Below are 13,204 nucleotides of genomic sequence, written 5' to 3'. Positions count from 1 at the left end.
GCAATGCCGATAGCGGGGTCTGTATTACGTTATACACCACTAGTTGCAAAGCTCTTGGGGACAGGGTTCAAGACAAGGCTGCAAACCATCACCCACCCAACCGGAGCCAATATTATCAAGATAAGGTATGAAAGATTCTGCACCCTGCTCTTCACCTCCCTGTTCCCATTGAATGTCACCAAGAGGAGAGCAACATAAAGCACAGGCTCCTTTCTAGCATTATGTTAATGAATCAGTGTCCGCACGCTAATCTTCAATTTCTGAGCACGATTAGACGGTCATACATGTGGATCTATATTCCCTTGCTTATTGATTAAAAGTAGCAATCACGGTGCAATGGTAAAATGTCCTTGTCACATTAACTACTGTGGAAGTGTCATTGTTGATCTGGCCTCATAGTTTGTCCTTAGCGCTGATGTGAAGGGAAAGCGATGTTGTTTGGGTCTTTACACCAACAATTCATCTTAATAAGAAAAGGTGGAAGACACCGGCGTGAGAAGCCAATTAAGGCGACTCGGACAATGCGAACAATGGCGTGTTACAAACAAGGACAGGAAAATAGAAACTATACGAGGAACCTGTAGCAAGCCAGTGAAGAGATTGTAACAACAGTATACATTGTAACAACAGCATACATAGTAATAGTATACATCGTAACATGGAGTGCAACTCAGTGGCTCAGGGTTCGCTCTACTGGGCTGTAGCACTGGGATCCTAGGGAGAGCTCAGATCTTCTAGAAGAATGGTCCAAAATCACAGCAACTCAGTTTTCTTGCGTTTTGACTTATTCTATTATTTTCATCATGAGAAGTGAAGAATTGTTTTATTAATATTTTAATATATTTGTTCTCTCCTTTTACCTTTCTTCAGGTGTAAATAATACAGAACCAGTGGGTACGGTCTGTGTGCGTTTCAATGAGGTTTCGCCTTTGTCGTCCATGAAGGTGGTTTCTGTAGACGTTTATGGAGAAGTTTGATTTCCGGCTGTTCCCATAAAGGATTCAGCTCAGGCTCATAAGTGACATTTTTTATTTTAATGATATGACAGATGGCAAACGTCTAGAAAGAATTCTGCCGTACGATTCCCAAGAAACGTCCAAAATTATTTTTCTACATCAATATTACAATTGTGTCATTGCTACGGGAGACGTCCATGTCAGATGACAGTTCAAGCACTACAAAAAAAGATTGGCTCAAAGAAGTGCTTAGGTGACCCACAAGGAACAGTCCATGAAGATTGTATTCACCAGTAGGTAAAAAACGAAACAAAAACAAACATTCAGCCGAAAACAAATTTTACAAAAAGAAATAAAAATTTTTAAAAAAACACTACCAAAACTTCCTGTTCTTAGTTCTGTTTTTCGTTGCAACCTAATTGTAAAAAAGAATTGGCTTACATTAAGACTAGATGTGCTTTGTAAACTCGACTACTTCACTTTGCTTCTTTTCCGGTCACCACAAACATGAGCAAAAAGTATAAAACATGAGGACAAGCCTAGAGGGAAGCCTCTAAAACGTTCTCGCCTCAACGCCTTCTTAGAGAGGTTCTTCGGAGCGGAGTATGCAGCAACGCCACCTTCATAATACCGTACATCTCCTCTGCAGCGGAAAAACCTGACTCAGCCGCTTCCTTATCTCGGTGGCCGCCCTCTGGAGATCCCACACATTCACCACTTCTATAAAGGCATCCAAGTATTTGCACCAACAGAGCCGCCTTCTCTCCACCTTCGGGTGCAGTCTCTAGGACAATTCTCCTCACCAGAGGCCTGGAGTGACGAGCCTTACCTGCGTCTTTCCATTCAGACTCTTCCATCTGGGACGACTTTCCACCTGAACATTACTCCTACGTTCACTATGCCATCCGTCTCCCAAACATTTCCTAACTCTTCTGTTTTCTATGAAGACCCAGCAAAGCCAAGCCCTCCTGAACATGCGATCAAAGGTTGCGATCGATCTTTTTCTTGCTTGCAGACTGACCAATAGGTGTTTTTATAGGGATATTGAAAGGTTGTAACGCATACATTATTCTTTCTATGTTCGGTTGCCTTATCTTTTGGGTTCAAGTTAGGACTTTTATTAGAACAAAAGCAAAACTTTGTATCTGGTGGCCCGCACAGTAATGAATGTATGGTCGAGAAGAAACATAGTACAAAGTAATTGGGAAAGTAAAACAATAAACCGTTGCCCAAAATGACGAATAACAACAGACAAAACTTAAGGTAAGTATTTTATTATCAAAATTATTACATCTCTTCTGAAAGATCAAATGTTACATCATTGTGTAAAAACTCCACGTGAGTGATGATAGCGATAGGCTCCTTTCTGTGACCTCGACCCACGGACCAGTCTTTATAAATGTGCTGCCAAATGCAAAACCATGTCAGCCAGTCAGCCATTATGAGGCATCGGGCCGCGTCCCGAGGTCGAGCAGAAAGTGGAGGCTGGCAATACAGACCCTGTGATGTTTATACACACATAATATACAGTATACAAGACCCAAAACAAGGGTGACGTGATTTCCATCCCTAACCAGTCTCACAGTTGTACAATTCTGGAAATAGAACAGGCAGTTAAAAAAATAATAATTGGAAAACGAGAAAAAAAGAAAATGAAAATAAAAAAATAAAAAAAACACAAAAAGTGTCTTCATTTTTTGTTGAATTAATTATTATTTTTTTTTGGTAAAATTTCTCCTCACTATTAGAAGGGACACGTGATTGTTAATGCAATAGCCAATACTCTGTAACAGTCACCAAATGAAACCGAAATAAGATATAAAACAAAAAAGGACAACTGCTGATCGGAGACCTGGAGAGAGAGAAAAGAATGGGAGCGATGGGGGGGGGGGCGGAGAAGGTAAAGACTCACAATATTATCTTGTTTCGAAGAAAGTGAGTCAATGTAGCACCGTGGATTATAACTTCCGTATTTCTAGCTAGCATACAATGCTTATAACTGAATATAAAATTAAATAAAAGCATCTGCCAGTTATTAAAGTAAACGTCTAGGGAAGGGGGTGTCGTAAAACTTCTTACATGGGGGAGTGATGTTACAAAAATAAAATGAACTAAACATAAGCTTTATGTTCAAATGTCTGACACTTACATTATGGACAGTATCGGGGAGAGAAGCAGCAAAATAGAATCATTTATAACGGTATTTCCAAACCTAAAACATCTCTAGAAGTTTTTGGGATTTTGAAGGCGGAGAACTTTTTGCCAAGCTTGAATATTTGCAAATCGACATGATGAAAATACTTCAAGTAGTTTAATTCCGGACGATTGGGGAAGTAGTTCAGAGATCTTGCACGTTTTAGGAGCACTTATCCTAATAAAAAAGGGAAACGCCACTTAAATATATTTTCAGGCATTTCACAAAGACGTCAGGAATCCGTTCGCCTGAACCCTCAAAATGAAGAGTTCGCAGAATTTTGTAGGGGTGGTAACCTTTGTGGCGGTCACGTCCGTCATTGCGGACCATAAAGCACCACGGATGTGCAAAAAATTCTAAGATGGTGCAGACAGTGCCCACAAATGACCACAAGCCACGGTCCTGAATATCAGCGTATACCATCAGCTTCACAAGATGCAGAACATACAGTAAGATATACTGTTTTCTAAGCTTGTGATAACCAGAGTGGATGTACCATGAAACCATGGTAAGCGAGACCATGCATGCGAGCCCCTACCATCCACTGTATAGGTCTATGTAAGCTGCAATACATAGGGAGACGCTGAACTGAAGCTCCGATCATCATTTGCATTTGGTTAGAGCTACCCGTCACTTATATTGGAAAACTAATCAAATATCGAACGGACCGATAAAGTGGCCGCTTACACTTGATTCAGATGAACACATCAGCAGTCGATGCAAATATTCAGCTAAACGTCCTCCATATTTTTCCCAGGTTTTACGCTGCCGGACGCCCTGCCTTCTAAATGTACATTAGAGAAGAAATATTTAGAAGCAATAAAACGAAAATTCTCTCTCTCTTTTTTTTTTTTTTTTTCCATAGAAAAATATAGATATCCTTATGGTGTCAATTACTATACAGCATAGTACAATGCAGCATTTACCTGGAACATGAAAAGTCTGTGTACAGTTGTTACAAGAGAATCAAGCACACATATATATATATATATATACAGCAATCTGCCTACTGTCCATGCTCGGGCTCCGCAGTAAGATGTAGCACTGCTTCCGGTTCATTCTGCTCTATATTTACAGCAGGTTTGGTAGCTGGCCCATCCAAAACTTGCTATATTAAAAAAAAAAAAAGTAGAAATTTATAAACTCAGTTTCGGAGGCAGCAACAACGTATTCTGCAAAATCACTGGTGTACACAAAAATGACACGAAACGACTGGTGCCAGCACTGGAATGCCTACGATAAAATATGGAAGCCAGGTGATGTTACTGCCAATGTCATGCAGTTTTCTGGTTTACATTTCTAACATTATTTTTCAAGCTGGCAGTCAATTTTCAACATCGCCCCTAAAGCTGTGTCCCCTCAACCGGCGGCAATACTACAACTCTGCAGCATGATGGGAGTTGTAATTTTGCAGCAGCTGGAGAGCCACGACTTGGGGCGGACACAGCTCTATAGCCAGTTGCTACACTGCTCTGCCGACATGTTGCTTTTTTTTTCCCCTCCCTAAATAAAAAGTAAAAATTAAAAAACTGGATCCATAATCCGACTTCAGAAATCCTCTTCCAATAATTACAAATGTTGCCATTCCATTCAGACCAAAACAAGAATGGAAGGACAGATCTGTAGATGTCAGGAATGGCAGATCATAGTGTATGAACACCGCAGCCCCTTACTTAGTTGTGCCTCCCCACATCCCCCCCCCCTCAAAAAAAAATTTTGTTATAACCTGATGCTATAATTTTTAGGTGCTTCTTACCCCTTCTCCCTGCCCTTATAATTACGTTTTAATTTTAACCATTTTTTTTTTTTATATTTAAATCATATAAACGTTGTCCTTACTGCACAAGTGACTACAGGTGGTTTCTGGTGATACAGAGATAGAAACCGAGTAATTGTATGATTATACGTCTACACAACTTTTTCATCATTTTGTGGATTTCTCAAGATGTCTATTTTTTCTTGCCGTGTGAGAGTGTAGAGTGAGGAGCCGATGTGATCAGCATCAGCAATTTAGTCCCTGCCTGTTTCAGTCCTAGACCCCGCACACCAGGTCCATCAGGCGCAGGTCTGAGCCATCCCTAGGTCCGGGAATGGCTGATGGGAGAGTGCTATCCTGTTCTTTCATCTGTAGCAGTCCTAGGAAAGGCCAGTCTGAGTTTTTACTCCTGAGGCTTGCATCTGCTGCAGCCGGTACTGGTGAACGCCGGACCCGCGTTGCGAATAATGCTGTGGACTGGACACAGCAGTCATCCTGGTGCCGGACATTGTTATAGTTCTCGAGTCTGATCTCGACCCCTGTGGGGTGGAGGAAGTAGCGGAAGCCCCAGTGCTGGCTTGTGAGTCTGAAGAAATGGAGTCTGTCCTGAGCAATTGGGCTGGACTTGCCTCACGGCTGGGGCCTCGTTGATGGAAGTTTTTCCTTGGCTGACACGTTCCAGCATTGCTTCCATAAAGCTGCTGGCTGTTGTAATACCCAGAGCTCTGAGCAGTGGGAGAGTCTGTGGAAGTAATATGAGAAGGACTAGAGAAAGAAGAAGAAATAACAGAGGACTCTGTGTGGCCGTGTCCTGTCCTCTGCGGTGTCCTATAGCTGTATCCACTAGACTGAGCTGTGGGTCCACGGAAAGGGGATGTACTCTGGGAGAGGAGGCTGATCGGTTCTGACTGAGGACTGTCGCACTGCAGGAACTGAGAAAAAGGAGAAAAAGTACCGAATACAAGAATTAAAAATCTACAAGTGCACAGCAATTAGGGGTTCTCTGAGACATTCAGATAGGTCATCAACATCACAAAAGTGGTGGTCCGACTCTCGCCACCCGCACCGGTCAGCTAACTGAAGGGGTCGTGGCGACGAATGCTGCGGCCTCTTCACAGTTTACCAGGCACAGCGACATACACTTCCGTAACGGCTGTGCCTGGGATTGCCATTCTCTTCAGCAAGATTCCATTCACGTCAATGGGGACAGAACTGCAATCCCAGACACAACAGCTATGAAAGCGTATGGCGCTGTGCACGGTAAACTGTGAAGAGGCAGTGGCTTTCTTCCGTAGTATGTCCTGGACCATTCCATCAATATAAAAGTCCTGGAAAACCCCTATAAAAGGTAATTGACATATAAATCTTTTTTTTATGTTTTATTTTATACGATGCTATTTAAACTTTGCTGGCCACTGAAGTATACACAATTGGCTACCAACCGCTTTACTGTGTAGACTGGAGCAGGGTGAGCTGAGGGCGGGAAATTAAACGACAACTATTGTACTGCAGGAGGCCTAGAGAAGGCAGAATAGTAGCACTATACACACAGATATATATGCTATACACTCATATTCCTCTCCTCTACCACTTCCTGGTCTCTGGGGGAGGGGGCTTTACTCATTTTACCTGGAGACTATTAGTCTATTGAAATTTGACAAAACTCACGTGCATTGCAGATAATGTTAAATAAAAAATACACATACACCTTTTTTTTACAATAAACGTCTCAATACATAAAATATACACATTCGGTATTGGCGCGGCCGTAATAACCTGCACAACAATTTTTTTGCGTGATTTATGATGTGTACGCTTTAAAAAAAATAAGATAAAAACTTCTTTCACTTGTTAACGTGAGACACGAGGTGTGATGATGAATTTAACCTCCATGTGCCTCACATTAATAATAATTAACCCCATCATGTACCTCACACATTAACCCATTATGACTGAGAAACATGATGGAGTTAATTACTATGAATGTGAGGCACATTCAAAATTCGTCACACCTCGTGTCTCACATCAGAAGAACTTATTTTATTTTTTTATAACTGCTGGCAAAGTATCATTTTGGTATCGAAAATCGAAATACTACACAAAGTATCGGTATTGAACTCCAAATTCTGGTATCGTGACATCCCTACTACTGACGTTAATAAAATGTAAGTTAAATACACAATACATTCCCTTTAAGGCTGGGTTCACACAGAGTTTTTTTGCAGGCAGAATTTCTGCCTCAAAATTCTGTTTGAAATTTTGAGGCAGATTTTCCTCTCCCTGCACAACGATTTTCGCTGTGTTTTTTCGCCCGCGGCCATTGAGCGCCGCGGGCATAAAACGCCGCCAAATACGCTTTCTCTGCCTCCCATTGAAGTCAATGGGAGGTCAGAGGAATAAACGTCCGAAGATAGGGCATGTCCCTTCTTTCTCCCGCGAGGCGGTTTTACCGCTCGCGGGAGAAAACCGCCTCCCATTGAGATCAATGGGAGGCATTTTCGGGCCGTTTTTGAGTTTTGGGGCGTGGTTTCCGCATCCAAAAACTGTCTGAACATAGCCTAAATCAGACAAAGAAAAATAATTACATTACAAACTTATGTTATGAGATAGATAGATATGAGATAGATAGATATGAGATAGATAGATATGAGATAGATAGATATGAGATAGATAGATATGAGATAGATAGATATGAGATAGATAGATATGAGATAGATAGATATGAGATAGATAGATATGAGATAGATAGATATGAGATAGATAGATATGAGATAGATAGATATGAGATAGATAGATATGAGATAGATAGATATGAGATAGATAGATATGAGATAGATAGATATGAGATAGATAGATATGAGATAGATAGATATGAGATAGATAGATATGAGATAGATAGATATGAGATAGATAGATATGAGATAGATAGATATGAGATAGATAGATATGAGATAGATAGATATGAGATAGATAGATATGAGATAGATAGATATGAGATAGATAGATATGAGATAGATAGATATGAGATAGATAGATAGATAGATATGAGATAGATAGATATGAGATAGATAGATATGAGATAGATAGATATGAGATAGATAGATATGAGATAGATAGATATGAGATAGATAGATATGAGATAGATAGATATGAGATAGATAGATATGAGATAGATAGATATGAGATAGATAGATATGAGATAGATAGATATGAGATAGATAGATATGAGATAGATAGATATGAGATAGATAGATATGAGATAGATAGATATGAGATAGATAGATATGAGATAGAGAGATAGATATGAGATAGAGAGATAGATATGAGATAGAGAGATAGATATGAGATAGATAGATAGATATGAGATAGAGAGATAGATATGAGATAGATAGATAGATATGAGATAGATATGAGATAGAGAGATAGATATGAGATAGAGAGATAGATATGAGATAGAGAGATATGAGATAGATAGATAGATAGATATGAGATAGATAGATAGATATGAGATAGATAGATAGATATGAGATAGATAGATAGATATGAGATAGATAGATAGATATGAGATAGATAGATAGATATGAGATAGATAGATAGATAGATAGATAGATAGATAGATAGATAGATAGATAGATAGATAGATAGATAGATAGATATGAGATAGATAGATATGAGATAGATAGATATGAGATAGATAGATATGAGATAGATAGATAGATATGAGATAGATAGATAGATATGAGATAGATAGATAGATATGAGATAGATAGATAGATAGATAGATAGATAGATAGATAGATAGATAGATAGATAGATAGATAGATAGATAGATATGAGATAGATAGATAGATATGAGATAGATAGATAGATAGATAGATAGATAGATAGATAGATAGATAGATAGATAGATATGAGATAGATAGATATGAGATAGATAGATAGATAGATAGATAGATAGATAGATAGATAGATAGATAGATATGAGATAGATAGATAGATAGATAGATAGATAGATAGATAGATAGATAGATAGATAGATATGAGATAGATAGATAGATAGATATGAGATAGATAGATAGATATGAGATAGATAGATAGATAGATAGATAGATAGATATGAGATAGATAGATAGATATGAGATAGATAGATAGATATGAGATAGATAGATATGAGATAGATAGATATGAGATAGATAGATATGAGATAGATAGATAGATATGAGATAGATAGATAGATAGATAGATAGATATGAGATAGATATGAGATAGAGAGATAGATATGAGATAGATATGAGATAGATACATATGAGATAGATACATATGAGATAGATAGATAGATAGATAGATATATTACTCTGACTTACTGGATAATTGTATCTAGAAGGGCTGTAAACGGTTGGTCCTTTAGAAACAGTCATGTTCAGCGCCTCAGAATCTCCATCTTCTGTGCAGGGGAAAAAAAAAAAAAAACAGAAAGGTCTATAACAGAATGTAATTACATGAATTGTCCTACAGTAAATAAAATATATGACATTGGTGGAATCAAAGAGTTTCCTTAAAGGCTATGTAACCCTTTGAAAAAAAGGTGCATCAGTGTGTTTTGTATAACTTTGTAAATACTTTTTATTAAAAATTAGTTTTAGGCTAATGTCACATCTGCGTCAGGACTCGGTTCATGGGTTCCGTCTGAGCTTTCAGTCAGGGGAACCCATGAACGGAATTCAAACTGAAACAAAACCAAAAGGTCTCCATTTGCATCACCATTTACTTCAAAGGCGACGGATCCGGTGCAAATGGTTTCTGTTTGTCACGGTTGTGTAAGGGCTCCGTCGTTTTGACGGAATGAATAGCGCAGTCGACTATGATAATGTTTCTGTCGAAACGACAGAACCCTTATACAACGGTGACAAATGGAAACCATTTGCACCGGATCTATCACCATTGCAATCAATGGTGATGGAAACAGAAACCTATGGCTTCCGTTTGAATTCCGTTCAAGGGTTCCACTGACAGAAAGGTCCAGAACAAAGCCTTAGATACAGCTGCTCTGTATTCTCTATACAAAGCAGCTGTATCTAGCGCTATTCATTGAATCCGTCAGTCCTGCGGACCAGACAGGTTCAGTGTCGGCGAGTCCTGCATGTATCTGACACGCGGCATGCACCTGTTATTGATCACATCTAAGTTCATAACTCAGACACACAGGACCCGCTGTCACTGAACCCATCAGGTCCGCAGAACTGACGGATTCAATGAATAGCGCTAGATAAAGCCGTTCTGTATAAAGCATACAGAGCAGCCGTATCTAAAAAAAAGTTAAATGAATTTTTAATAAAAAGTATTTACAAAGTTAAACACGGATGCATCTTTTTATTAAAACAAAAACTAAAATGTTTGCCTTCCAAAAGGTTTACATACCTTTTAATAGGATGCCAACTAATACTTTATAAGGAAGGTGTTACAAATTATTTTATTTTTTTTATATGTTATTGCTTTATTATGTCATTAAAATAAATGTTATTTGTGTTTTTGTGTTGTACTTTTTTCTTTCTTTTACTTCACTATGGGGGCTGCCATTTTTTTCTTTAAATCTCTGTATGTGTTGATTAACGACACATACAGAGATGGAATACGGCACATACATCCCCACAGAGAATGCGAACGGGAGATGTTCCATTCACTATAGTGTACGCCGCCTGTGTGGGAACGGCGCATGCTCCCACACAGTCCAAAAGGAAGGTCTCCAGCAGAGCGACATCCGGCGCCATTTTCATGTGGACCGGAAGCCGTGGCCGGACAGTAAGAGGACTACATCCGGTTGCGGCTTCAGTTCATATGTTCAGAAGCAAGGACAGGGAGCGTAGCCAGCGGCGGCGGCAGGAGCAGGTAAGTTATGTTTGTGTTATACTGTGTGATTACCACTGTATCTAATCCTCCTACACTGTGCATTCGCTCAAAAAATGGCGGCACACAGTGTAGGAGGTTTGAACATTCAACCCCCTCCTTTCTCCTGACACTAGATTGTTTGAGCTCACTAGAGCGAGTGTGTCTTCTCCAATTTTGCAGCATAAAGAAATGGAGGTTGCTTTACCACATGCCAATGCTGCAATTTTGGGAATTGCTCCCTCTAGTGACCAGCACATGGAAATTGTTATCAATTAGAATCTAATTTATAATATTTCCTGACTTGTGGAAAAATTAAAAAAATTAGAACAATGTGTAATCATTTATACACTAACTGTTTAACCCCTTAAGGACACGGCCAATTTTAGCCTTGAGGACAGAGCAATTTTTTTTACATCTCCCTCTTTGCATCCCGACGCTCATAACGCTTTTATTTTTTGTACGACGTAGTTGTATGAGACTTTGTTTTTTGCGGGACGAGTTGTACTTTATGTACGTACCATTTTTTTGTACAAATACATTATCGTTTAATTTCTATACATTTTTAATTAGATTAAAATGCAGAAAAAAAGCAGTTGTGCAGCAGTTTTAATATTTTTTTTTTTACACCATACACCGATCATAATAAATAATGGTATACATTTGTAGTACAGGTTGTTACGGTCGTGGCGATACCAAATATGTCTATATTATTTCATGTTTTGGGACTTATATTTTAAAAAGTTGATTTATTATAAAAAGTGTATTTCTGTGTATTTTATTTACTTTTTATTTATTTATTTAGCATTATTTTTTTTTTACATTCATTTAACTTTTTTTTTAATCCCATAAAGGGATTTATCATTTTGATTTTTATTTTGTAACTGTAATGTACTAGCATAGATCTATATGCCAGTACATTAGCCTGTTACTGATCGTACACAGGCAGTTGTTAGGGCATACCTCAGTATGCCCTAACAACAGGAAATAAGTTCAGACAGCCCTGGGGTACTTCACTGGACCCTGGGCTGTCTGGCCATATGAGTTATGGGCTTTGATCGCGTCACAGTTATTTTCTGTGACGCGATCAATGTGCAGTCCCCTCTCCTTGAACGCCGCGATCAGCTGTCATCGCGGCGTTCAATGGGTTAACAGCGGAGAGAAGATGTTTCTCTTCTCTCAGCTGTCAGAGCGGGGCCGTGGCTGTGTATTACAGCCGTTGCCCCGCTCTCGATCGCACACACAGAGACGGCAGAGACGGCTGTCACACAGGACGAGTATGCTCGTCCTAATGCGCGAAGTGCTCGCGGCTCAGGACGAGCATGCTCGTCCTAATGCGCGAAGTGCTCGCGGCTCAGGACGAGCATGCTCGTCCTAATGCGCGAAGTGTTCGCGGCTCAGGACGAGCATACTCGTCCTGTGTCGGCAACCAGTTAACTAAAAAAAAAAAAAATAACATTTTCTAATGACACATTCCCTTTAAAGTGTAACTAAACTTCTAAAAAAAAAAAAACCTTTGACATGTCAGAAGTTTTGATAGGTGGGGTCCGAGGATGAGACCTCCAGCGATTGCTAAAACGAAGCGGCTGTTGCGCATATGAGCGCTGTGCTGTTTCGTTTCTGCTCAGCTTTCCTTGGAAAACCGAGCGAGCGATGTACAAGCTCAATAGAAAGTCTCAGTCGGTACACCACTCACTCGGCTTTCTTAGGAAAGCTGATAAGAAACGAAGCAGCACAGCGCCCACCTGAGCGCTTCTGCTGCGTTTTAGCGATCGGTGGGGGTTTCAGTGTTTGGACCCCACCAATCAAAACTTGTGACATGTCAAAAGTTTTGTTTTTTTTTAAAAGGTTAGTTACCCTTTAAAAGAATCCCTTTGAAAGTTACTTTACCTGACTCTCTGTCCAGACTGCTTTCTCTAGACGGCGACATTTCCCCTCTTTGTGGCACCTTAACCCCACTCCTCAAAGCCCGCTCCAGGAATCCCTGCCCCTCACGTAGTCGTTCTACGGACGTTGGAACCATCCTGTTAATAGATGCATATACATTTACTTAAGTCATAACAATCTTTGATTAACACCGTTTGCATTTCCATTTGCAAAAAACTATGTATATAAAAATAAAAAAAGCTACAATTTTGCAGCCTTCCGTCCCTCTGATAAGACACATACTCATTCTACAATCGACATTCTCCACCAAAATATGGACAAATTGCTCTAAAAAAAAATGTAATTATCTAGGATGTCATGGCTAAAGAGCAATGTTTTATCTGGCAACAAGTCAAATGCAAAGTTACATGTATTTAAGAGGATATCTAGTTTACTAACCTATTCTGAAACACCCACTAGTGTATTAAAGGGGTATTCCAATTTCAGCAAATAAATGCCATTCTTTGTATATAACAAAAAAACGTATAC

At 39.4% G+C, this 13,204-nt stretch overlaps 2 protein-coding genes across 6 annotated transcripts in view; one reads left to right on the top strand and one right to left on the bottom strand.

The window, feature by feature from the left end:
- The window catches only part of LHFPL4 (LHFPL tetraspan subfamily member 4), a 101,207-nt gene extending 98,615 nt beyond the window's left edge, over positions 1-2,592 (top strand). The window contains exon 3 of the mRNA XM_075834071.1: positions 871-2,592. Within this exon, the coding sequence (XP_075690186.1) occupies positions 871-977 (107 nt within the window). The 3' untranslated portion in view covers positions 978-2,592. The remainder of the gene's footprint in view (positions 1-870) is intronic.
- The window catches only part of SETD5 (SET domain containing 5), a 96,383-nt gene continuing 85,393 nt past the window's right edge, over positions 2,215-13,204 (bottom strand). For all 5 annotated transcript variants that reach the window (XM_075834065.1, XM_075834070.1, XM_075834066.1 and 2 more), the window contains 3 exons: positions 12,680-12,813; positions 9,271-9,350; positions 2,215-5,838 (listed from right to left, as the gene is read on the bottom strand). In XM_075834065.1, coding sequence (XP_075690180.1) covers positions 5,287-5,838; positions 9,271-9,350; positions 12,680-12,813 — 766 coding nt within the window. In that variant the 3' untranslated portion in view covers positions 2,215-5,286. The remainder of the gene's footprint in view (positions 5,839-9,270; positions 9,351-12,679; positions 12,814-13,204) is intronic.

Source organism: Rhinoderma darwinii, chromosome 7 (genome assembly GCF_050947455.1).
Source record: "Rhinoderma darwinii isolate aRhiDar2 chromosome 7, aRhiDar2.hap1, whole genome shotgun sequence".
Taxonomy (NCBI): domain Eukaryota; kingdom Metazoa; phylum Chordata; class Amphibia; order Anura; family Rhinodermatidae; genus Rhinoderma; species Rhinoderma darwinii.
The sequence above is the reverse complement of the archived record's forward strand: the minus strand, read 5'-3'. Positions and strand labels throughout refer to the sequence as shown.